Source organism: Pezoporus wallicus, unplaced genomic scaffold, assembly GCF_028554395.1.
Source record: "Pezoporus wallicus isolate ANWC-B61680 ecotype Strahan unplaced genomic scaffold, APGP_CSIRO_Pwel_v1 contig_3267, whole genome shotgun sequence".
Taxonomy (NCBI): domain Eukaryota; kingdom Metazoa; phylum Chordata; class Aves; order Psittaciformes; family Psittacidae; genus Pezoporus; species Pezoporus wallicus.
The window spans coordinates 386,021-411,964 of NW_026642849.1; the positions used below are offsets into that span (position 1 = coordinate 386,021).

At 40.1% G+C, this 25,944-nt stretch overlaps 1 protein-coding gene across 24 annotated transcripts in view; it reads left to right on the forward strand.

The window, feature by feature from the left end:
- The window catches only part of NRXN1 (neurexin 1), a 677,900-nt gene that overhangs the window by 239,723 nt on the left and 412,233 nt on the right, over positions 1-25,944 (forward strand). For all 24 annotated transcript variants that reach the window (XM_057432404.1, XM_057432405.1, XM_057432403.1 and 21 more), the window contains one exon: positions 14,176-14,614. In XM_057432404.1, coding sequence (XP_057288387.1) covers positions 14,176-14,614 — 439 coding nt within the window. The remainder of the gene's footprint in view (positions 1-14,175; positions 14,615-25,944) is intronic.

A 25,944-nucleotide genomic window follows, 5' to 3' on the forward strand; every position in this document is an offset into this window, starting at 1 on the left:
TTTTTTCCAGTACCTGTGTATGCTTTGCATAGGCACAAGCTGAATCCAATCAAAAGAGGCTGGGGAAGTTTCAAGAACTAATTCCTCTTCAGCACAGAGAATGCTTTGAACATTTACCCTTTGAAATACCAGAAGGAAGGACACCTATTTCATACAGAATAGCCTTCAGTGTTCATAAACTTCTGATGTAGGTCTCCTGCTGTGGAGGCTGGAAGTGATGTGTATTAATTTATCAGTTATATATTACTCCTAAGAGGAAAACACCTGAAAGTACTCATCAAGATGTTTTGGTCCCTTCAGCAACACCATTGTTCAGTCGCTGTGAACCTCTTTGTTTTCATGCCTTTTGTCCCCTTTTCTGTTTTTACTTTGCGTGTGTGGAGATGCCAGAGCTTGGAAATGACTGGGGATTTCTTGAGTCTCTAGAAGGGATACTTAAAATAATTACCATAAGGACAGCACGTTCCTTTCCAGGCAGTTTGAATGGATAGTGCTAATTTTATGTTCAAAAGGTGGAAAACCAGATTCAGTCTTCTTCCCTTTTCATCCCATGTGCTCAGTGTACACATGGTTTTTACATGATACAAGGTGCAGTCAGCCACTGCTGTGTTCATGTCACTTAACAGAGCTGTACTCTCCTACCTTTTTCTGGATCTAAGCTGATCCAGAGCAGCTGAATCTGTTGAAAGCTGCTGAAATCTCCTGTTTTCATTTGTTCACTAGAAAACAGATTAACTGTAATAGTACTGCTCTAGATGATTTGTTCTAGCATCTGTAATTTCTTTCTCAGAATTCCATATAATGAAAGTAAATGAATGTTTTTTTTTCCCTGCTTAATGTTTTGGAGGAATTTAATATCTGTGATTCCTTGCAGGATTGTATTTTCATGGAATCATAGAATCCCAGACTGGTTTGGGTTGGAAGGGACCTTAAAAGCTCATCCAGTTCCAACCCCTTTGTAGGGGCACCTTCCACTAGACCATGTTGCTCCAAGCCCCGTCCAACCTGGCCTTGAACACTGCCAGGGATGGGGCAGCCACAGCTTCTCTGGGCACCCTGTGCCAGCGCCTCACCACCCTCACAGGGAAGAATTTCTTCCAATGTCTCATCTCAATCTCCCCTCTGTCAGGGAAATTTTCAGGGTATCTCATTTTTTTCTTAAATACAACCAGTTTGCTAGAATGCTTGAATTCCTAGTCCATAGTCAGTTTTTCAGGTATTTGCAGCTGTAAATATGTATCAGTCTAAAAAAGGAAGTGTATGTTGATGTCAGCTGTGACCTCTACTGGTTGTGAAGATCATAGCCCATACAAATTTGCTGGTGTCTTAGTTATTTGTATCTGTGTTTGGAAGTTCCATTCTTATCAAGACTTGAAATGCTGAGGTACTGAAACTGGTAAGAAACCTTCTAATCAGTCTTGCTTTGGCTAAAAAATAATAGCAGATATAACCAGGAGCACAGTTTTTTTAATCTCTTTTCCCTCATCAAAACACCCCAAACCCTTAACCTATAAAACTTGTTACCTAAAGATGTTTTGTAAATTGGTCCCAGGTTAGTCACAGAAACTTGCCATGTAATTCATTATGCCAGTTATGCAGTTGAAAAAGATAGTGTTTTGCAATCTCTTACTCAGATATGAAGTAAACATCGAACTTCAGCTAAGTGTCGGTTAAGAACAGATACTGCAAGTATAAGTCAGTCAGTATGCTATCCTCTCTTTTCTTATAAGCTTAGAGGAAGCTGCTAGGAAGTATAGAAGTTGTCAAGTTCGTCATTCCTGTGAGACAGATCTAGAAATAGCCTGGTTTACAGTAGAAATCCTACCATGAAACTGCTGTATCTGTTGAGTCAATGATTATTAATACCAAGAATTTTAGTCTCTAAGCTGAGCGTTTGAAAGCATACTGCCATACTCAGGGAGGGGACTGTGCCGAGAGGTCCTAGAGGGAGGAATGTAAAAAAGATCCTGCACTGGGTTACTGGTCATAACTTGCTTTTTCTCAGGTCAGCTATGCTGTTTCTGTCAAGATGAACTTGAGGAGGAAAAGAAGACATTTTGAGATGTTCAGTTTAGAATCCTCATCATCTGAATTTGTACTGATTCCTTTTTAAATATTCTTGCACTGCCTGAAAGAAAGCTTAAATTTTGACTCAGAAATTAAGGATTTGCTATTAACCAATTTTCTTATAGCTCAGTTTGGAAACAGTTTTAATCTGATTAATCAGGTCTTGATTAATTTTCAAAGCCAGATTGGACAGGACTTTGAGCAACCAGGTCTAGTGGAAAGGTGTCCCTGCCCATGGCAGGGGGTTGGACTAGATGATCTTAAGGTCTTTCCAACCCAAACCATTCCGTGATTCTAATCCAGAACTTCATTTTAAGTATCTTTTTTTTCCCCTCAGAATTTTAAATAGCACATGGTATTGTTGCATGTAGCCTTTCAGTCATTAGCTTTTCTTATATAAAAAACTGGCTGGGTTCTAAAGAGAGGGCCTTATTTTTGAAGTAATACTTGAATGTTGGGCCAAGGTCTTATATGATGTTTGTGCATACTGGATATCCATGTGTACTATGAAAGCTATCTGCACCTTTTGGGCTTGAAAACACAGTCACTTGTACGTATGGGTAACAGCCCTGAAAGGTTCTGGAAACAAAATGGCACAAAAATAGAGCCCATGCTCTGAATATTCTCCTTTAATTTCTAAGCTGAAGCTTTCAGGAGATGGCTGAGGGAGTGTTCATATTCTGTGAAGCTGTCATTTCTGTCGTTTATGAGTGTTGGATGTCCACCTGGTAATGCAGAACCCTTCACAGAAAGGAAGGAAATGTAAAGCTTGTTCACCCTGGAGAAGAGAAGGCTCCAGGGAGACCTACAGGCAGCTTCCAATCCCTCAAGGGGCTGACAAGAAATCTGGAGAGGGGCTTTTGACAAGGGCCTGTAGGGACAGGAGAAGGGGGAATGGCTTTAACCTGACAGAGGGAGATTGCGATGAGACATTAGGAAGAAATTCTTCCCTGTGAAGGCGCTGAGGCGCTGGCACAGGGTGCCCAGAGAAGCTGTGGCTGCCCCATCCCTGGCAGTGTTCAAGGGGCAGGTTGGACGGGGCTTGGAGCAACCTGGTCTAGTGGAAGGTGTCCCTGTGTGTGGCAGGGGACTGGAACTGGATGAGCTTTAAGGTCTCTTCCAGTCCAGACCATTCGGTGCTTCTGAAACAGGTTTTTATTGGAGTCTTTAACCAGTAAATCAGGGTGTCCCTGGGACTAAGGCCCCACTACAGAAAGGAGAATCTTGAAAATAATTTTGGTAAACTTTTTCAAAGGTAACGCAGGCTATGGCTCTTTGTATAGTTGTTTGTTTGTTTGTTTTTAATGGAGTCACACTGAGATGAACACAAGCAGTAGCAGTTTAAATGTGGCTAAAATCTTTCTTTAGATGTCATGTATACTCTTTGTGATTATTTGTGCATTATTCAGCACACATGCTGTATGGTGTCCCAGTAGTGTTTCAGTGAAAATAGAATATCCTTTTTGCCTGACAATGTTGCCCAAGGTAGAGCCTATTTCCTCCCCCCCCCTTTTCTGAAGTGATATTTCAAAACATTTCAAAATATGCTTGTTATAAAATCTATATTTGAAGTGTTTATTTGAAATAGAAAAAAATCATAATTAAAGACGAAACCAAATGTCAGAACATCACTGAGACATTCAACTGATGTATGCAGTGACATGGGTATGAGAAGTGCCTGACTGAACTGTCTGCCCTTTACTAAGAATTGGTGCTCCTCAAAACTGTTTTCCAAGTAAACACTCTCAGTGTGTTGATTGTGGCAGGCATTTTTATGTAAGCAGAAGTATTTTAGGAAACCTGTATTCGCAGAACAGTACACTTCTGAAAGTTTCCATATGTATTAGATTACAAAAATCAGTAATGGCTTGTGTAAAGGTACTTGTTAGTAGTCCATTTTGTATGGCGAGCTACTCTTCTTGAATGTTACTAGACAAAGTTTGTTGTAGTATTATGTTTTTACTGATCATCTGTCAAAAGAATTGATTTTCCTTGAGGCTGAGGACCTCTTTAGTACAGAACCAAAAGGGGATTTTATTGTCTGACGTTCCTTTAGCACTAAGCTAACATCAAAGTCTCAGGCTTGGAGGTCATCCTGCAGAATCGCATTCTTTAAACACCATACTGAAGTACACTCTGCTGCATTCTCTCCCTGCAGTGAGATGCCGCATCTTGAGAATCAAGATACATCCCTGTTCCTTGTCATTATAATGAAAATAAATATTTGGATTAGTTCAGCAAGTTTATTTTGGAGGTCAGCTTTAAACTCAATAAAATGTATTAAGATAAACATGGCCCATAGGCTGTGGTCAAAGATGCCTTTAAACACAAGAGATGCTTTAGAAATATCCCATGAATTAAATTAATTCTTTTCTTGAAAATTTACGAATTGCTTTTGGCCATATATAGTGTACTTCAAAGGTGAGCGTATGACTTGGAACAGACCCGCTTTTTCTCTGTGCAGGGATTGCTTTTTATCTGTCATTACAGGAGACACAGGCTGTTTAGAAAAGGAGCGTAAGCACAGGATGAAGTTCACAGGAACACACAGCCCAGTAGCCTTACAGTGTACCTCTTATCATTAAGCAATGGTGAAGGAAAAGCTGCCTCTGAAAAACAGTTTGCAACTTGATACCCTGTATGTTGTGTTGGAGTTACAGTAATAACTCTGTGTGCAAAAGTACTACAGAAAACTTAGCTTCCAGTTGCCGCGGGTATCTGAGAAAGGAAAGGTAGTTTTAAAATGTTGATGTGAATAGTTACTGAAGTTGCAGTACTGGAAAGCAAAAATGATGTGTTGAAAGGATTATAAGGATTCACAAGAAATTGCAGGTGAAGGTAGGGAAGAATTTTCCTGGATGTCTTCTGGGAATGTGTAAGTCGCTCTACCAGTGAAAGGCAAGTTAGCACTGTAGTTAGGGAGTGGGAATTAGAATTGTGGGGTTTTGGGTTTTGGTTATGTTGTGTTTTGTTTGTTTTTTTTTTTTCCCTCTATCTTTTAATTTTTTTACTATTTACCCATCATTAACAATGAAGACAGGCTGAGAGAGCTGAGCTTGTTCAGCCTGGAAAAGAGAAGGCTCTGGGGAGACCTTAGAGCAGCTTCCAGTGCCTCAAGGGGCCGACAAAAAGCCTGAAGAGAGGCTTTTGACAAAGGCCTGTAGTGACAGGACAAAGGGGAATGGCTTTAAACTGACAGAGGGGAGATTGAGATGAGACATTAGGAAGAAATTCTTCCTTGTGAGGGTGGTGAGGCCCTGGCACAGGGTGCCCAGAGAAGCTGTGGCTGCCCCATCCCTCGTAGAGTCCAAAGCCAGGCTGGATGGGACTTGGACCAACCTGCTCTAGTGGAAGGCGTCCCTGCCCATGACAGGGGGTTGGAACTGGATGAGCTTTAAGGTCCTTTCCAGCCCAAAACAGTCTGTAGTCATGGTTGGTCAGAATTTCGCCAACAACTGCATAGACAGTCACTATATCAAGTATTAGAAACCAAAATCAGAGAGCTGCTAACCTAGATATGTATTATGCTGGCTCCTAGTACAGAAGAAGGAAAGTTTTTGTAGCTTGTCAACAAGTAGCCAACTTGCCTGAGCATAGTCATCTAGCAGAGCTCAAAAGGAAGGAAGGATGCTTTCTACATGAAGGCTGGCCATAGTTCGCACAACAGGCATTGCATTTCAGCCTAGGATTAGAGGTCTATTTTCCCCTCAGTGGAACAGAAGGTTCTTTCAAACCAGGAAACGGAGCAGATGAGTCCAAAACAGAAAGCAGCCAGGAACACCCACAGCCAAAGGCTGGCTATTCAGCTAGATGCAAGAACAACCTACGCAGGTGAGAGAAAATAGGAAGAAAAAGCCAGTTGGGTATTTATTATTCTGTAGGAGTAGTAAGGTTAAGAGCCTTAAGTTGGCAGCTTACTAATGAACTGATGTGAGAGGCTGAAGGAAGGAAGGAAAGCTAGTGAGGGGTGGAATAAACCTCCCTCATTTACCAAAGGATATGCAGAATTGATGTTCTGCATTTAATTGGAGCCCAATGTTGTTTTTGTGGATGTTTTCAAATGTGTTTAATATGGAAAAAAACTTGTTCAAATATTTGCAGGCACTCAGGGGTATGTATATTGGTAATTGATTATTTTTTTTTTAAGCAAGTTTTGGTTTGTTTGTCTTCAGATCACTGACCTTCCAAACTTAGATTCTGTGTTGGGTCCATTTTAGCTTTTCTCTTTAATTTGCTGCCCGTTCTTTTTTCTCTTTTGTGGCTGCTTCCTTTTTTCCCCTATATAACTCCAACCCTAATAAAGATAACTCGGAGCTTTCAGGTGCACATGAGTTGAGAGGTTCCTTAGAACATTGATTTTTTTTTTACATTTACATGATTTTTGTCTTTTCCCGTAAGTTTCTTCACTATTTTCTGGCCTTGAAGTTAAAGCTTTAAATGGATTGGAAATGTTTAGCGTATTATGAATGTTATGCTGAAGAAATAAGGCTTGAACCCTCCGATTGTAATTGCTGTGTTCTGACTTACATCACCTCTTTCTTGTGGTCCCTAAAGAGTTCTTCTGCTTGAGTTTAGGCAGGAATGGTTAATGGGGAAGGAGACTTCTGCAGTCTTTAGTAACTCTGCTGCACCATGAAAGAAAGGGGAGGAAAAGGCTGAGATCCAGCACAACAGTTGAGTCTCTTGTAGGCCTTTTTTCCCCCCAGACAGTCATTGGAGGCAGCATATCATCTATTTTCTTCCGTAGACTTCTTATAATGTACTAACACAAAGCTGCTTTTGCCTCAGATAATACATGTTGTTCTCCTTTTAGTGATTCTTGTTTCTCTTGGTTTTGTTTCATGCCTTAAGTCTTCAGAAAGGCTTTGTTCCTACTTGGGAGCTGATTGAGCTTCTGTGGAACCAACTTGTTCCTAAATTCTGCAGTATAGGTGTTGCCAAGAAATTTCTATGAGTCTTTGCCATGGGAAGTTATAAAAAAAAAAAGCCCCAACCAACACTCCTTGAACCAGTTTCTTAAAAATGGAAAGCATAGCAACCACAGTGAGAAACATTTAGCAGTCTGGCAGCTGACAACAGGGCATACAAGGAATAACAAAATAGTCAATTGAAGAGGGGAAAAAAGATCTTCAAAAGACTTGTGGCCACAGCAGGGTGAAAAACATAACAATCCCATTATCAAGGTTGTTTTTTTTTTCTCCCCGCTAACTTCTGCTAATATAACATGTCGAATGATATGCTAGTGATTTAGAACATAAAAAAGCGTTCCCTGGCATCCTCTTTAGATGTCTCTATTCAGGCAGGCAAAGCGGGAGAGAAAGGAAACAAACAGTTCTAAGATCAGCATTCAGAATTCAGCAGAAGAGACCAGTTTGCTTGAAGCTCGGCTATCACAATGGTATTAATTCTGCAAATAGGTGACTGATGCATGGAACTGAGGTGACTTTCCCAGTACTGCACAGTGAATCTAAAGAAAAACAAGTAAAGGTTTCTCAAAAGAGTGCCCTGTAACATTCACAGTATACCTATTATTTTTTACTTTGATTCTGTTAGTACTGGATTCATTTTTGACTGTATTATTGCCTTAGAGTGATTATGGTAGCACTCCTGTACCAAATTCTGAGCTCTTTGTTGTTCTGTGTTTTGGCTTGTTCTTTTCCTTTTTTTTATCTTTCTGCTCTTTTCCTTGGGGTTAGGACAGTGATGGTTCTGACATAGTACATCTGAAGGTTCATTGCAGACTATTATTGAATTCATAGTGGGATTCCATATAACTATGCTAACTTTTCATCTTTTTTTTTGGCATCCATTTGTCTGCCTGGCATTTGTAGGGATATGATAATAAGCAATTCAAATAGAACATTTATTTGTGTGCCTTAAGTTTGTCTCTTTTCTGTGAACGGAAGTTTTCAAAATGCCTGATGTGCAACATATCCTCTAATATTGAGGAAGATGAGTCCAGTTCATGTTGCTTAGTTACAGAAACAATAAACAGCACAAATTTATTGTCCCTACTTAGCCATTCAGTGTGGCATGAAAGCACTAGTGACTGTATCATCATGGCACATTTACCTTGAGACATGGATTGTTCAAGCCCCGCTTTTAAGTGAGTGTAGCTTTTGACCAGTTTGGGTACCTTTTATTTCTCTGTTTAAATGGCCAGTGTGCCCTGTATTCTGCAGTGACATACTCTCATGCTCTTTCTGTTATACTGCCAGCCATGTTCCTCAAAAAGAGTATGGAAGGGGATGGGGGGGTGGGGAGGGGATCGTGACTCTCTATGGGAAAAGTGTGTGTAAATATCATACAGTCATAGAATCAGACAGGTTGGAAAAGACCTTTTAGACTTTGAATGAAGCTCCACTAGATCTGATGTTGGTAATGCAAACTTCCACCTTCATGCAAATTCCTACCCTGTGAGGAAATGGTGTGTCCATTTTACAGAGACGCAAGGAGATGCTCTCTGTGAGGCCTTCAGATGCAGGTGAAACCCAGGTTCCTGGCTTCCTAGTCCTGGCTTCTAATAGCAAAAAGTGTTTTAGTGGTTCTTTTATTCCTACCTTGTAGAACACAGTTGTCTGTAGGGAGTATGTCAGATTCTGAAATACACTTGTGATATCTAATGCTATAAACAGTAGAACATTGTGCTATGCTACATGAGTGATATATTAGTCTTGAGCAAGTCTCTTTCATGTTTTTCAGAAGCCGCTGTCCTGAGAGAGGTCAGGCCTAATATAGTCAATATCTTTCCCGTTATTAAATATCTTCCCCCCCCCCCCCCCGATTGGGTAACGTAAGAGGTGTTTGGTGCTGTTTTGGACTTGGGCAATCAATAGCCTTTCCTGTCTGTTATCTGCAACCATATAGTCACAGACTGGTTTGGTTTGGAAGGGACCTTCAAGCTCATCCAATTCCAACCCACTGCCATGAGCAGGGACACCTTCCCCTGGACCAGGTTGCTCCAAACCCTGTCCAACCTGTCCTTGAACACTGCCAGGGATGGGGCAGCCACAGCTTCTCTGGGCAACCTGTGCCACGGCCTCAGAACCCTCACAGGAAAGAATTTCTTGCTCATATCTCATCTGAATCTCACCTTTGTCTGTTTAAAGCCATTCCCCCTTGTCCTGTCACTACAGGCCCTTGTAACAATTCCTTCTCCCTGGAAGAGCCAAGTCCAATTTGCATGGAGAGTCGTGTGCTCTGTTTCCACTCAACAGTTTCGGATGCTCAGAGTGGACAGCAAGAGGAGGCCGGAGAACATAAAATTCCCAGATACATATATTCTGTAGGGTTTGTAGCAGTGCAGTTGGTTAGATATTCTTCTCCCCTCTCCCACCGCAGCTCTATTAAGCAACTTCTTTTTGAGCTGAAACTTGCAGGACAGTTTCCCAGACCATAGTCATCATGTAAAAAATTGCACACGTTGTCATTTTTCTTCAGGTGTTTATGTATCTAACATTGTGGAACCCTGTCCTGTTGTCCTGAGCCTACCTCCCACTCAGTAGGATTCTATAGCCACTTGGGTTTTGTTTTGGTGCTCAAAATGACCCCCATTCTAAATGCACCACTCTGCCATACGCACATATATCTACCTCAGGAAAATTAAAACCATTGCATTTGAGAATGAATACAATTTCCTTGGAGCTTTCATTATACCTGCTTTATCTCTATGTTCACAAAACAAAGCTGGTTTGTAAAGCTGAGTAATCCTAGAGGATTGAGTAGCTGTTGTCGTTCATATTGTGTGTTTTCATTTACATTGTGCTCAGAAGTAAACCACATTGCAGATATTTGAACTGGGGCTCCCTAAGTTTTGTCAGTAGTCTGTAGTTTATTGTGTTTCTTGATATATTCTTTGCTGGAGCTTGGAAATGAGTTGAGGCACATGAGCAAAATGAGAAGCTGACATTCATGGATTAGTTCAAAACCATCCAGCAAATGCCAAAAAAACCCACCACCCAACATGGTAACTCTCCATGGTCACTTTTGCATTTGGATTTCGAGGGAATGTGGTGCTGTATGTACCAGGTAGTTCTCAATGAGCATGGAAATTCTAGTGGCTGTTAAAGCAAGCGTATAAAATTTGCCTTAGGCTTCACTTACTCTAAGTCCCATTGCTATGATGCTGACATCAGTGTGTTATCTCCCTCTGACTTCACCGCGCAGCATAAAATTGTAGGTCAGCAGCACATATCCTGAGCCATTTTGGATGATACTAGTCTCCATTTTAATGAATTATCTGCTATTGTTTGCACTAGGTGATTCAGCTTTCATGAAAACGTGAAAATACTCTTTTATGGTAAAGATATGTGTCATTCTTTTTTCATTTAACATGTTTGGAGATGGGAATGATTGAAATCGCCTTTATCAAGCTATTTTTTCCTTGTGTCCCAGTTAAGTAAATAGATGAATTCTTCAGAGCAAGGTCATAATGTAGGTACTCTGAACTCGTAGTTTCTCTTTGGTTCTAAAGGAAACCTAGATGCTGAGAACTAGGTGGTGTGATTAGGTCCTTAAGGATTGTGTTCAGTTTTAATAATGTAATTTGAAAGAAATGCTTCATAGTGTTTTGAAGGCTTTTAATCACAGTGCTTGAAAGGGTATTGCTAGCAGAGTTAGTTGGTGTTCTAAAATATTTGAGTAATGCCATTTCTTCACTCGTAGTGAAGAAATCTTTAATGTGGAAGGGACTGCACTTTGAAAATGGTGTTAAATCTGGATTCTTTCACATCTTTCATGGCTTTAAATTTAATGGGATAGGGTCAGTAGAAAGAAATGCTATGGTTCTGTTGATATTAATGTTTTCATGTCAACTTTTTAATTTTATATTTGAACTTAATAATGAACATAACAGTAAATTCCTTGTGTTCTGCTTCACCTCTTCTCAGCATCATTCATACATCCATACACTGCTGCTTTATTAATATAGGTTCATTGGCTGATCAGCTGCTTTTTTTTGTTGTTGAAGACACCTGCCAGGATTACTGTAGATCTGTAGTGAATTCTTAATACATTCCTAGAATTCATTGCATACTTGGGCAATAAATTATATACATGATATATCTTTGGGAAACATAAATTAATTTTGCTTGTGCTCAAGTCTGCCCACAGGCCATGTTAAAGAGTGCTGAGCTTCAGTTAATATTTGCCGTTTCTTAGCTGGACTTAACTTGTTAAGACTCAGCACTGTGATATAAGTTGCTCAGCAGGTGGTTGGGCTAGATGGTAGCAAAGGGAGCTCCTGTCTTGATTGGAAAAAGGTATGTAGGTCTTCCCTTTCTCTCCTCGAAAACAAATTTATTCTCGAACCTAACTTAATATTAAGAGGCAAGAATACAGTAAATAGAAAATAAATTCAAGGTGCTCTTAATAGCACAGTATAATTCCTTTAGGGCTGGCAATTGCATGTGCAGGAAAATCTTATTGTCCAGGTATGAGAGGGAGTGCGAGAGTACATAAATCACTACCAGGGGCAGCCCAGTAGATGCTAGGCAAGTACATGGTAATATAAGGATACTGACTGGTAGGTTGTGAAGGATAAGGTTGAATATGACTCAGTTATATTCACGTAACTAATTGTGGATCCACATCTCTATTGGAGTCAGAATGTAGTGAGTTAATATTAAAGAAGAGTTTTTCTGTCATATATTGTATATTAAGCTACTCAAAGAGCTGTTGATGAGTTAAGAAAACTGTTGTCCGTATCCCTGTCCATCAGGTCCTTGAACTATATTGTTTCTGAGTTGATAAATGACTTGAAGGTCTACTGAGCTGTGCTAGAGATGAAGGCAAGCTCCGTTTGTCTGCTCAGGTTTTCTAACATAGCTATTAACTACTAATTTTATTATTTGGTCAACCAGCTTCATTAATATCAGACAATTTGAATTTTTCCATAAACAAGAGGTTCTTTTTGTACATTTACTCCTGGTACTTACCTTTGTTCAGTAAGCAACTGAAGGGTATTTTCTCCTCATGTTCTTCATTGCCTTAATTAATTTCATTGTCAACAGCATGATTTAATTCTAATGAGAGCTCATTTGTTCCTTTCTTTTTGAATCATATCCTCTAGTCTCCGTTTAACATTTTTCAGTCTATTGTAGAAAGGTTGCCCCCTGTAACTCCTTCAAATGAGATGGAAGCTCTTCAAAATCCCTCTTGCTGTAGAAGGTGGCCAATGTTTCATGGTACCAGCTACGCCTTAAGTAATATTACTGCCTGGCTACTGGCTTCTTGCTGCGTTCTTCTGCCCTTTGACTTTCTTTAAAGACAGAAAGTCACCCCTACGCGAGATCACTTGCATGTGCTTATTCTGCAATGCTCTTCTGAATTCCTTTGTGTCATCTGCAATCTCTGAAGTGTCCCAGAGCTATTTGGTACATACAAATCCAGTACCTTATTCTTTAAGATTACAGCTAGTCCAATTCTAGTCATTTCTGATGTCTTCACTCAAAGAAGGCAGCACGTTACCTGCCTCTCTGTGACAGCATATCACTTCTGCTGTCAAGAATCCAAAGCCAGGTTTTTTGTTCTCTTTGGAGACCCAGCTCCACTGAGAACAGCAGTAGTTGTACTGAACTCTGAATTATGATGGAGAAATGGACTTTTATAATACAGTAGAATAATTCTGCCATGGCTTATGAAGCAATTTGCTGGGTGGATAATGACATAATTTGAAAGAACACAATTCCTACAGTAAAAAACTGTTGGATCTATCAATAATCTCATTAGTGTTCTGTTTTCTTGAAACATGGTTTTTCAATAGGAACCATCACTTTTGGGGTATGCCATCTTAGATTGTGTCTGCTGGTATTTTGATTTCTAACAGTGGCACAGATCTGCCGTGTATCTCCAGTCTCTTTCACTTAGTGCATGTTGCAGTGGGTTTCATTTGCATTCAAACTAGGCTTCAGATGAACTGAATCCAGAAGCTGTACCCAAAGTATTCATTAAGCACTTTCTAACCTGTAATAGGGTTATAAGGTTAAAACCAGAGGTTGTTCCCCTGAACAGCTTCAGGCTACATTGTATAGTTGAAACACTGGATCAAGGGCCAGACATGATCTATATCTGCATCTGTAGATGAAGAAGCCTCAGCACAAAGTGCTTTGATTTGCTTAGCTGTTGCTTTTGCTCCAAATTGCTTTCTAATGTAGGCTTAACCTTAGAAACAGGGAAGTTTTTAGCTTGTCTCCATGCAGTCATATTCAACTCTTCAGTGATATTTTAGCTTAAGTATATAATTTATTGAATAATGAAAAATTTTGACAAAATACTTGTGCACACCTCAGCTACTGAGGAGCTTCATTTAAGTAGTCCTTGTATCCTGGACAGCATAAACAGCAAGAATCTCAGAATATCCCAGTAAAGGCTAGAACCCTGGGGAGATGGTTGTATCATGATGGTATTCTCTGGGCAGAGTAAATATGTGATTTGAAGTGGCAATATTTGCTGTAGAAGTCAGTTGGATTTAAAGCTAATATTATCTGTAATTTTATCAGAAAACTCTTCAGTCAGGGAAAATATGTAAGGGGGTCTATTTTTTGTCCAATTGAACTGCTCAAAGATGGTCCTGTTTTTGTCTGGTTTCATCAGTATGATCCTAGTTTCCTTATTTTATAGCTTCATGAATGCCATGGATGCTGCTACTCCTCAGCACCAAGGACAAACTGAGTAGATGTTAAATCATAAGGTGTCTGACCTTTGGGCATTTTCTGTCAAGGGACAGAAGAGTTAAGACAGTGATGAAGGGTTTAGAGGGAGAAATCATCTAATACTTCTCTAACATAGCAGAATGGCTGTGTGAAGAGGGCTTTTAAGCATTCAAGGCCATGCAAGCTAATTTGTGAGTGAGAGTATAAATAATGTGCAGATTCTTTCAGATTGTTTGAATTAACTCCAGGGATATTTTTAGAGCAACTTTGTTTGGTTTAATGAAAACCATTATTAAATCATTAGTCAATGGAATAGTTATTTAATTTTGTGTGTATGTTAATTATCATATTCATATACCATCATGATTATCCTTTAAATAATATATTGATTCAGGGTTATATCTGTTTGGTTAAAATGGTCAAGTTCCTCTTTGTAACTTCTCTGCTTTGCTTGCAGGTTGTATATAAAAATAATGATGTCAGGTTGGAGTTATCTCGACTTGCCAAGCAAGGAGATCCTAAAATGAAGATTCATGGGGTTGTAGCATTTAAATGTGAGAATGTTGCAACCTTAGATCCAATCACATTTGAAACACCAGAGTCTTTCATCTCTTTGCCAAAGTGGAATGCCAAGAAAACAGGCTCAATATCATTTGACTTCCGTACAACTGAGCCAAATGGCCTGATTCTATTCAGTCATGGAAAACCCAGGCACCAAAAAGATGCCAAACACCCACAGATGGTGAAAGTTGACTTTTTTGCCATTGAAATGCTTGATGGCCACCTCTACCTGCTGTTAGACATGGGATCAGGTACTATAAAAATAAAAGCCTTGCAGAAGAAGGTGAATGATGGTGAATGGTACCATGTGGATTTTCAACGGGATGGACGGTCAGGTAAGCTGTTTTAATATTCAAGATGTTTCTTCATGCTTTATCTGGAAAAACACCGGGTATATATTATGCTGCCATAATTACAGTTGTGAATCATCAGAAAAATAAGGGAAATATAAGAAGTCATTACTGTCAGGTACCAGAATACAATGACTTGCAGAGTAAAATATCTTATATTAAAATTTATTGGGTAATCAGGTACTTAATCTTGCAAGTAAGTGTACTGTGTACTTCAAAAACAAACAGTAATCTCCCTCTGTGCTTGCTTCCACCAAATAGCTGAACTGGCAAGTTTCAAGAATAAAACCAAAAAATTGTTACTGAACGTAATCTCCAACATAGGGAATAGCTTGCCCTCAGAAACAACACAGAATTCCCAATAATGTCTGCAGATTTCAGCATAATTAAATGATATGCTAATGAATGGCTAACAACAGAATGGCATATCAGCAGAAATGGAAATTAGTGACTTCCTGTATTTTGCCAGTATGAGGTCAGATTCTGTAGCAGGGTAGAAGAGTAAAAATAAAGAAATCATAAACTGCTCCTAATGCCTCTGAAATCTTATAGCATACAATGCATTTAACTAGTGAACCAGGCCATGTGTTTTCAGCTGCCTCTGGCCTTGAATATATATTGTTACTCCACCAAATAATATACTTTAGAATCATAGAATCATAGAATAGTTAGGGTTGGAAAGGACTTTAGGATCATCTAGTTCCAGCCCCCCCTGCCATGGGCAGGGACACCTCACACTAAACCATGTCACACAAGGCCTCGTCCAACCTGGTCTTGAACACTGCCAGGGATGGAGCATTCACAGCTTCCTTGGGAAAGCCACTGCAGTGCCTCACCACCCTCACAGTAAAGAACTTCCTCCTTATATCCAATCTAAAATTCCCCTGTTTAAGTTTTAACCCATTACCCCTTGTCCTGTCACTACAGTCCCCAATGGATAGTCCCTCCCCAGCATCCCTATAGGCCCCCTTCAGATACTGGAAGGCTGCTATGAGGTCTCCAAGCAGCCTTCTCTTCTCCAGGCTGAACAGCCCCAACTTTCTCAGCCCGTCTTCATACGGGAGGTGCTCCAGTCCCCTGATCATCCTCATGGCCCTTCTCTGGACTTGTTCCAACAGTTCCGTGTCCTTTTTATGTTGAGGACACCAGAACTGCACACAATACTCCAAGTGAGGTCTCACAAGAGCAGAGTAAAGGGGCAGGATCGCCTCCTTCAGCCTGCTGATCACGCTCCTTTTGATGCAGCCCAGGATATGGTTGGCTTTCTGGGCTGCGAGCGTGCAATGAAGCCGGCTCATGTTCACTTTTCTCATCAACCAGCACCCCAAGTCCTTCTCTGCAGGGCTGCTCTGAATCTCTTCTCTGCCCAACCTGTAGCTGTGCCTGGGATTGCTCCAACCCAGGAGTAGGACCTTGCACTTGGCTTGGTTAAACTTCATGAGGTTGGCATCAGCCCACCTCACAAGCGTGTCGAGGTCCCTCTGGATGGCATTCCTTCCCTCCAGGGTATCAACTGAACCACACAGCTTGGTGTCATCGGCAAACTTGCTGAGGGCGCACTCAATCCCACTGTCCATGTCAGCGACAAAGATGTTGAACAAGACCGGTCCCAACACTGATCCCTGAGGGATGCCACTCGTTACTGATCTCCAGCTGGACATTGAGCCATTGACCACAACTCTTTGCATGCAGCCATCCAGCCAGTTCTTTATCCACTGAGTGGTCCATCCATCAAATTGATGTCTCTCCAATTTAGAGACAAGGATGTTGTGTGGGACAGTGTCGAACACTTTTCACAAGTCCAGGTAGATGACATCAGCTGCTCTACCCCTGTCCATCAGTTCTGTAGCCCCATCATAGAAGGCCACCAAATTGGTCAGGCAGATTTCCCCTTAGTGAAGCCATGCTGGCTGTCACCAAGCACCTTGTTGATTTTCATGTGCCTTAGCATGCCTTCCAGGAGAATCTGCTCCAAGATTTTGCCAGGCACACAGGTGAGACTGACTGGTCTGTAATTCCCCGGGTCATCCATTTTCCCCTTCCGGAAAATGGGGGTTATATTTCCCTTTTTCCAGTCATTGTGAACTTCACCTGACTGCCACAATTTTTCAAATATGATGGCCAGTGGCTTAGCAACTTCGTTTGCCAGCTCCTTCAGGACCCATGGATGGATTTCATCAGCTCCCATGGACTTGTGCACGTTTAGGTTCTTAAGGTGGTCTCAAACCAGATCCTCTCCTACAGTGGGCCTGAGGTCTTCATTCTCACAGTCCCTGCATCTGCCTTCCAAGACTTGGGTTGTTTGGTCAGAGCCTTTGCCAGTGAAGACCGAGGCAAAGAAGTCATTCAGAACTATTCAAACCCAGGGTCGCCAGCTCTCCTGAGAGCTTCCTGAGGGGGCCCATGTTGTCCCTAGTCTTGTCTTTTATTTGCAATGTACCTATAAAATCCCTTCCAGTTATCTTTCACATCCCTAGCTAAGTTTAATTCTAACAGGGCCTTAGCTTTCCTAACCTGGTCCCTAGTTTCCCGGACAGCATCCCTGTATTCTTCCCAGGCCACCTGTCCTTGCCTCCACCTTTTATAAGCCTCTTTTTTCCTTCAGAGTTTCCTCAGCAGCTTCTTACCTATCCAAGGAGGTCTCCTGGGCCTCCTGCTGCACTTCTAGTAGGGATGCAACACTCCTGAGCTTGCAGGAGGTGATCCTTGAATATCAATCAACAGTCTTGGGCCCCCTTGCCCTCTAGGGCTGTTTTCTATGGAACCTTTCTAAGCAGGTTCCTGAAGCGGCCAAAGTCTGCTCTCTTGACTGAAGCACAAATCTGTTAAACGTTATATTTCCTTTCATGCCAGAATTTGGAAGTTGGGGGAGGAATGTGCTGAGTCTGTAGCTCAGCCTGTCCAAAGAATTTTCTGATTAGTATCAGTATCCAGTCTGGTGTGTTGACAAATGTAAACTCTCCTTTTTGGATTTTGTGGGGTTTTCCTCACTTTCTTCTACCTGGTGATTCCTTTTCCATGACTTGATTTTATAATTCTAGAGTTTCACTTCTAAAAAGTTGTTGGACTATGACTGACTTTCTTACTACCTACAAATCAGATTTCAGTTCAAGTGAATCTTAGGTGCAGATTTCAGTCAAATCCATTATGAAAGACCAAATTCAATTGATGAGAATTGATTCTAAGTATGAAAATTAGTAATTTGATTCCTGGACTGTGCAGCTTCAAATTCTAACTGTAAAGAATTCGAGTTTCTGATCATATGTCAGATGCCTATTTACATTTCTTGATGTTAAACCCAACAAATCAAATCTCCCCCCCCAACTAAAAAATTCACACACAAAAAATAAACCCCAAACAAATAAAACTCCCCAAGCCCCCAGACAACATAACTCACAACTTCTCAAAATCCTCAACTGTCACTGAATATCCAATGATTGTATTTATACTATGATGTTAATTTCAGTCTTCCTTCTTAAGTGCTGTTTCAGTGATTCATATGAGGTAGTAAATCCTGTAATAATCATGCCTGTGGGATTCCACTGAAAGCAAAGTTTATTCTTACATCAGAAGTCAACACAACTATAAAGAACTGAATACATAGCAAGTATTTACGTTTGAAGATATCTTCTGCACATTCATTGCTTCACGGAAACTGTAGTTCACAAATGTCATTAAGAAAGTTTAGGGCTGTCGTGGTTTAAGTGCAGTCAGTAACTCAGACCCACGCAGCCCGCTCGCTCACTCCCCCACTTCCTACCCCGCTCCCGGAGGGACAGGGAGGAGAATGGAAAGAATGTAACTCCCACGGGTTGAGATAAGAACAGTCCAATAACTAAGGTGTAACACAAATCACTACTGCTACCACCAATAATAATAATGATAAGGGAAATAACAAGGGGAGAGAATACAATACCACCCACCAATACCCAGCCCAACCAAGCAGTGCCCTAGTCCTTCCGGGTAACTCTCAGTTTCACATCCTGGGCATGATGTGCTGTGGTATGGAATACCTCTGTGGTCAGTTTGGGTCAGGTGCTCTGTCTCTGCTTCCTCCCAGCTTCTCCTCCTCCCTGGCAGAGCATGAGACTCAGAAATTCCTTGGTCAGACTAAACATTTGAGCAGTAACTGAAAACATCGGAATTATCAGTGCTGTTCCCAGGCCGAAAGTCAAAACCACAGCACTGCACCAGCTACTAACAAGGAGAAAAAAATGACTGCTGCTGCTGAACCCAGGACAAGAGCATACTCTATTTGAACCACAGAATGGTTTGGGTTGGAAGGGACCTTAAAGATCACCAAATTTCAAACCCCTGCCATGGGCAGTGATGCCTTCCACTAGACGAGGTTTCTCCAAGCCCTGTCCAACCTGGCCTTAAACACTTGCAGGGAAGGGGCAGCCACAGCTTCTCTGGGCACCCTGTGCCAGGGCCTAACCACCTTCACAGGAAAGAATTTCTTCCTAATTTCTAATCTAAATCCCTCCTCTTTCAGTTGAAAGCCCAACAGTTTTGAAGAGAAAGCATTCCCCTTTCTCTTCAAAACTGTTGGTAGATATTAGCAAGAATGTAGGCTAATTGTAGAAAGCAATACGTACCTGATGATCAGGACTGCATATTATTTTAAAATAGAATTATGAGTAGTCATATGTATATGAGTGTTCAAGTGTTGAAGCACAAGTTGGATGGAGCTTGGAGCAACCTGATCCAGTAGAAGGTGTCCCTGCCCATGGTAAGTGTTTGGAACTAAATGAGCTTGAAGGTCCCTTCCAACCCAAACCAGTCTGGTTCTGTATATAAAAGAAAAATTAATCCAGCTGTGGTGGATCACCTGTGATCAAGATGGGTGAACTTTATTTACCCTCTCACTCTTAAAAACCGGGCATAGTACCTGTTTGCCCAAACCCATTGAACTGTTTTAGGGAATAGTTGCTAAGTATGTAGAGGCATATAGATTGGCAAACTCCTTTTTTTTTAGGTGAAAACTGAATCAGACATCAAAGCTTTTCTGTGATTTTTTAATACATACAATAATAACTCACAGTGGAAGTACCACTATCAGTGGCAATGGTGTCATTTTTCTTAATGAGAATGTTGGCTGAGTAGTCTCTTAAACCGCCAGATTTAACCCAGCGGAATGACTGCCTCACCATTGAAATAAACAATGAACTGTATGTTCCTGTTTTCTTCGGATCAGAACAGGAAGTACTGATGTGTAATGTTTAGATTATTTCTTCATTACTTTTGCATATTGGTCTATTACGCCTTTTGCCATGAATAATAAATTCCACTTTATTATTCCAGGAAGCTTTATCATTTATTTTCTCTAGCCAAAACGAAACATTCTGAAAATCACGTGAATGTGATCACTTCTCACTTGCTCATCTTTAGAATTTTTCTGTAAGAGAATGAATATACCTTGCATTAGAAAAAATAATGACTTTTCTGAGCCTTTCTTGTTGCTGTTGACAAAATACCTACTTATCAAGTATAAATGAAAAGATTCTCCTGTTAATAAATAGCTCAATTTTAGTAGTGATTGGGTTGTTTTTTTTTCTTGTTTGTTTTAAAGTGAAATTTGTTGTCTGGCAATTTCTTGCACCCACCCTTCAAACCCAATGCAGAGTGGTTCCCTCAGATAGTAGGAAGCTGTGACATTTCTCAAGGAGCTTTGCTAATTTTCTTGACTTTTGTATTAGCTGAATCAGCCATGTACTCAATTTATTTTTTGTTCTTAGCTCACTTTGACTCTCAGTCACAGGGAGCATCCACTCTAAACTACTGACTTTGCCAATGCCCATCTGGATCTGTGGTGGGAGATGCGTAAGGAACAAGAGCACATTTTTAAATTGTACTTATCCAGGCCATATTCACTAGTAATTTTGCAGAACCCTTCAGATTTTGGGAGATACAAAGAAGAGGGAAAAGGTGGTGTCTTTTAACTTCGTTTTGCTGAATGAACTTTGGACCTATTACAGAATTGTAGGGTTTTTTGTATTGTAGGAACTTTTGATCCATTACAGGAGTTTTTCACCCTTGAATCCCATCCATTCCACCTGTAAGACCTTCTTTGAGTGCTATATTACCTAATATCTTTGAGAAGGAACTCCTGAGATCCTGTTTCCCAGAGTTAAGTAAAGAAAGATTTCATATTTAAATGAAATATTTCATTTCTTCCTGGTCCATCTTCTTGCTTATGTATGCAGCGAGGAAAGTGGACATGGTCCTCAGCATGTTCTCTGTCTTTATTTGCTAAGTATACAGCAGAATACACAACCTGGCACCAACCACTGTGTCCTGTCATGAGTTGAGTTTCCCTTCCAGTATCTGTGCTCATTCTGAATTCCTGCTTCGGAGCTGCTTCTTGTGTGTCCTGTCTTGGCCGTGGGCTGTATGCTGTGTTCACAGTCCTCATCATAGGTATTATATTTTGCTTTAACACACAACATAGAGATTGTTGGTCTATTCTCCCAGGTAACAAGTGGCAGGTCAAGAGGAAACGGCTTCAAGCTGCACTAGGGGAGGTTTAGACTGAATATTAGGAAAAATTCTTCCTTGAAAGGGCAGTCAGGCATTGGAACAGGCTGCCCAGGGCAGTGGTGGAATCACCATCCCTGGAAGGGTTCACAAACTGTGTAGATGAGGCCCTTAGTGACATGGGTTAGTGGTGGCCTTGGCAGTGCTGGGGGAGTGGTTGGACTTGACCTAAAGGCCTTTTCCAACCTAGTTGATTCTGTGAAGATGTAAAGTGTATTTAGAATACCTTGCTCTGAGTTTTCACTGTTAATAAACAAATGTTTCACATGCACAAAAAGCAACTAAATAGGCTACATAAGGTAAGCATAGAGATCAGAATAGTTGTAGTAGCTGTTGTTACAGTCTTCAGTTTCAACTGATCAGAATTGAGACAAGGTTTTGAAATATATTGTAAATTCTTATGCACAAACTTACGTAAAAGTAAATTGCTTTAATACTGAACATGATTGGAGAGGCTCATTGACTCAGGCCTAAGGGAAATGGTTGTCTGTCTGCTTTTAACAGTACTGCCAAATGTGCAGCAAAAGAATTGGAAAAAAATCCAAACCAAATCCAAAATAAAACCAACCATAAAGCAGCTGTAACAGTCTTTGCTCACAGTAACACATTTTCTTGTAACAGAGCAAAGTTAGATTTAGTAACTGTTTGAGACTTAAGATTGTTTAAAGTCGTTAAATTGTTCACCATATTCAAGGATAACCTTCCAAGTGTTGTCAAACTAAACCACTGTTCATCCTTTGGAAATAACCATTACACAGGGAAGTCAGAGAGGAAACTGTTATTGTCATCCTCTGTTGTCTATGGCAGAGTAAAACAGTGTATCAGAATGTATTCATAGGTAGGTAACGCTTTAGGGTTGAGGAGTCATGGAAACTTTGAACTGAATTAGAGTTTCAACTTAAATACCAGAAATTAGAGTATGTAATTAGAGCTTAACTATCATCATGATCTCGCTGTATGTAGTGCTTTGTCAGTATCTGTTACATGCATTATTGTTGCAGGTTTTTTTTTACCAGCACACACCTCTCTGCTCCTTCCCCTGTCTTTCCAATCTTGTAAGAACTGCCAGATTCACATGTGCCTATTTCAGCAACTGTTAATATTCTCCATATTTGAGGTGATAAATTTATATTGGATCTTAAGGAAAATTCTGCCAGGGCAAGTGTTACTGCCCAGTTATCCTTTAAGCTAGTAATTCTTGCTGAAAATCTTAATTTCTTTAGTCTTTCTCAAACTCTCCACCAGTACAGAAAGGTGCTTCTGAATGTTTAAATTTCACTTTGCTCTCACATGGAATATGGTAGAATCATTTTAGGATCCCTAAATTTATATCCAGTTTCTGGAGATAAGAAATACTACCTGCTTTTAGAGTCTTGAGGCTAGATCATGAATTCCCAGACTAAATAAATCACCCCACACCTTGCCCTTTGTCTTCCTTTTTTTCTTCTTTCGTGCTGGACAAAGCAAATGCTGTCACTTCTTTCCCATTTCTTTCTTTTTCTGGTAGAAATACAGACAATATTTCCTACTTTAAGTATTAAAAATCTTTGCTAGGAAGCTACTTGTTTCCCAGCAAACATTATTGCCTCAGTATTGCTCTTTTCAAAGAAATAGTGTAGCTGCTCCTCTGGTTATGGGCACTCTTACGCTAGATAAAATGCAAGGATGTAACTGAAAGGATAGTTCTTGACACAGAGATGTTATAATTTAAGGCTAGAGTTTTCTCTTGCCATTGAGAGGCCAATGATCTTCTGAATCTTTTTTTCCTCATCATAGTCTGTTGTCTTCAGGTTATTTTGTAAAATGAGTTGCGTCTCATTCTTTTCCCTCTTGACAATTCTGGTGTGAGAAGGGTTGATGTTACATTATCTTTACAGAGCAAATTATTATCCTTTTCCAGTACTGGCCACATAAGACATTTGTATGCTCCATTAGCTTCCTTTCTTCCTGCTTCTAAGGAAAGTGATGTCTCTTCACATTTGTAAGTAGAAACAACCAAATGGATTGCAGCACACTGGTGATTTGAGAGAACAATTCTTTTTAATCTGCCTGTAATTCCCAGAGAAGGTATGATTTTGATGTATTTTGGAAGTCATCTTTTATTCCCCCTTATTTTTCTTGGATTATTTTTTTTCAACTGCTTTTGCAAAGCAATTTGCAATTAAAGTTTTCATTGCATATCAGAGATACATAAAAGGTAATTTGGATACCAACAGCAGTGATGGTTGTGTGGCTGCTGTTAGAAGTGCAGCAAGAAACTAAGATAACTTGATAACTGATAGTATGAAACGCTTGGTGCCCAGGCATGGGTTTTCTATTGTAAAGCCTATTTGTATTATAGCCATAATTCTTGTTCTAAACAGTGTGCTGTGATATTTTGTTCAAGCTCCTACGTAACAGCTGAGCCAGAGTGAGTTATTAAGGCTTTGAGTCTTCTGCAAGTACTATTTAACTCAGTGTAGCTCTCAACAGAAAGGATTAAATAACTAACATAGTTATTTGGCTAAGGGTACTACACAGAGTGTATAGGTCAGTTGAAGTGTCATAGATATGTCCGGCAGTAAATTGGAGATGGTCCAGAGAGGTGACAGATTCCATGGCCTTCCAAAACATGAAAAGGATTCACAGAGGAGTTGTTGCATGTTACGTTTTTCTACCTATAGTCATCAGGTGCTGCAATTACATTAAGATTTCAGAGGGCTTCTCCCAAGGAGCATTTCATGTGATGTCATTTCCTGGGGAGTGGAAAAGTTCTTTTCTTTATAAAGTTGTTGATATCTGTTTAAAATAGCGCTTAAGCTCTCTCCACAGTAATCTTTTGACATACAGAAGATTTTTTGCCTGCTTCAATCTATCACCTAACTATAATTCAGTCACCAGAGCAGTGGTGATACCATTCCCTTTATGATTCACCTTCCTCAGCCTTCTGTGCTTATAAAACTTCCATTTGGAATACCATCTTAATGCTGCAGCTACCCTGGCTGGGATTTCCTGCCTTTTCCTGTGCATTGACAGCCATCAAGACTAGTCAGTTCATTTTTATTTTTAATAGAAATGGAACACTCTGTCTTCTAGCATTATGGATAGCTTGAAAACAGAAATGTCTTTGTCTAGCAGAAAACAGCACTGTGCAAAGTGTGCACTGCAGCTAAGTTAACTTGTGTGGGTGCATGTGCTGTCTGAACATAGATTTAAAGCATTTGGTCCTAAATAAGCCTGTGCAGCAGCAGATGGGAGAAAGCAACAATAGCAGGAAGAAATACTGTGAGCACAGGTATGATTTATATTTACAGCATCTTTAATTCTTAAAAGTAGAAATTACCTGTTGCCTGTAAGCAGTCTTTCTTGATACCTAGGATGCTCTCTGAACTATCTTGATTAAACAGGTCATTCCCAGGAATCATTGTTTGAGGCAACTGATGAATAAAGTCAAACCTCAAAATGTTTATGCTTCTGTGATATATAAGGTCAAATCTGTAGCAGGCGTTCTTTATGAATGCCATGCTTCAGGAATGTGAGCAGCAACACATACTTAGAAAAATATAGTAGTCTTATCAATTTTAAAGAGGTGGAGGCCTGGAAGAATAGTAAGCGTGGTTCAACATGTGTATTTCTTAGTTAAGACTGGAAGTTCACATCTGTGTGATTGTTCAACTGACATAGAAACTTTTCTGATAATACAAGAGAAGGAGAACTGATCATGTCCTCAAACATGCTCATAAAGATGCACAAACACTATGCAAAACTTTGATCTTTCTTTACATTTATTTTGATAGTAGGGAGACTTTTTGTAGGTAGACTGTTTGTAGGTAGTATCCAGCCCTTGTAAAATCCATACATATCAAGTCTCACTGGGAGTCGGACCTCCCAGGGCCTCTACCCCAGGGAGTTTGTTCTAAGGGTCTAAACTGTTCAGATATTCATTCTGTCCGTGCTGTTGAAGTTAACCTGTGGAACCAACAAAACAACAAGCAGAATGTCTAGCTCCCGCAGGACTCTGTTGCTAAAAGAGAAACGTAAATTTTAGGGCGGATCCAAGTAAGCGAATGCTCTTTTCTTGACCTACCTCTTTTTGCTTAAAGCTCATCTTTCAGTATGTATGCTATAAAAGTTCTGAATTTCATACTCTTGTGCACCACCCCCATCACAGTGGCGGTATTTTTGATAATCAGTGTTATCTTCTGGAATCTGTGTCATCCTTACAGGGAAAATAGTGAATTAAGGTAATTTTATGTATGTGTGATAAATACATTGTGGTAAATGTGATTCTTCAGTGTCTTGACACCATTAATACACTTTCAGTAGTAAGTCTAGTGGATTACAGTGTTGTATAATGTGGCTGCTACATTATAATAATCTGGTGACCTGTGTATAATGCTTTGATTTGTTTTCCTCACTTTTGCACCCATATAGAATGGTAAGGAGTTGCTTGTGTGAAGGTCTTTGTGATTCTTCTTTCAAGTGATTCTACTTAGTGAATAAAATGAAGTTTGGTTGCCATAAGCATCTTCTGTATCTCGGTGTACTAAATTTGGTCTCTGCCTATTCAAATTTGGAAAATTGGGTTACTTCTAAAAAGTCTAACAAAGAGCATCTTTAGCGTTAATTGCAGTTTCTTTGTTCAGACACTTTGTAGGCACAGAACTTTATTTTAGGTTTAATTTTGTTTGTTTACTTTTTAAACTTAAATGGAAAAAAATGCATCTGATTTCCTGAGGCTTTATACACATCCTCTCTCCCTCTCTTTGTAACATGTGCACATTTCAAGGTAAGTGTCA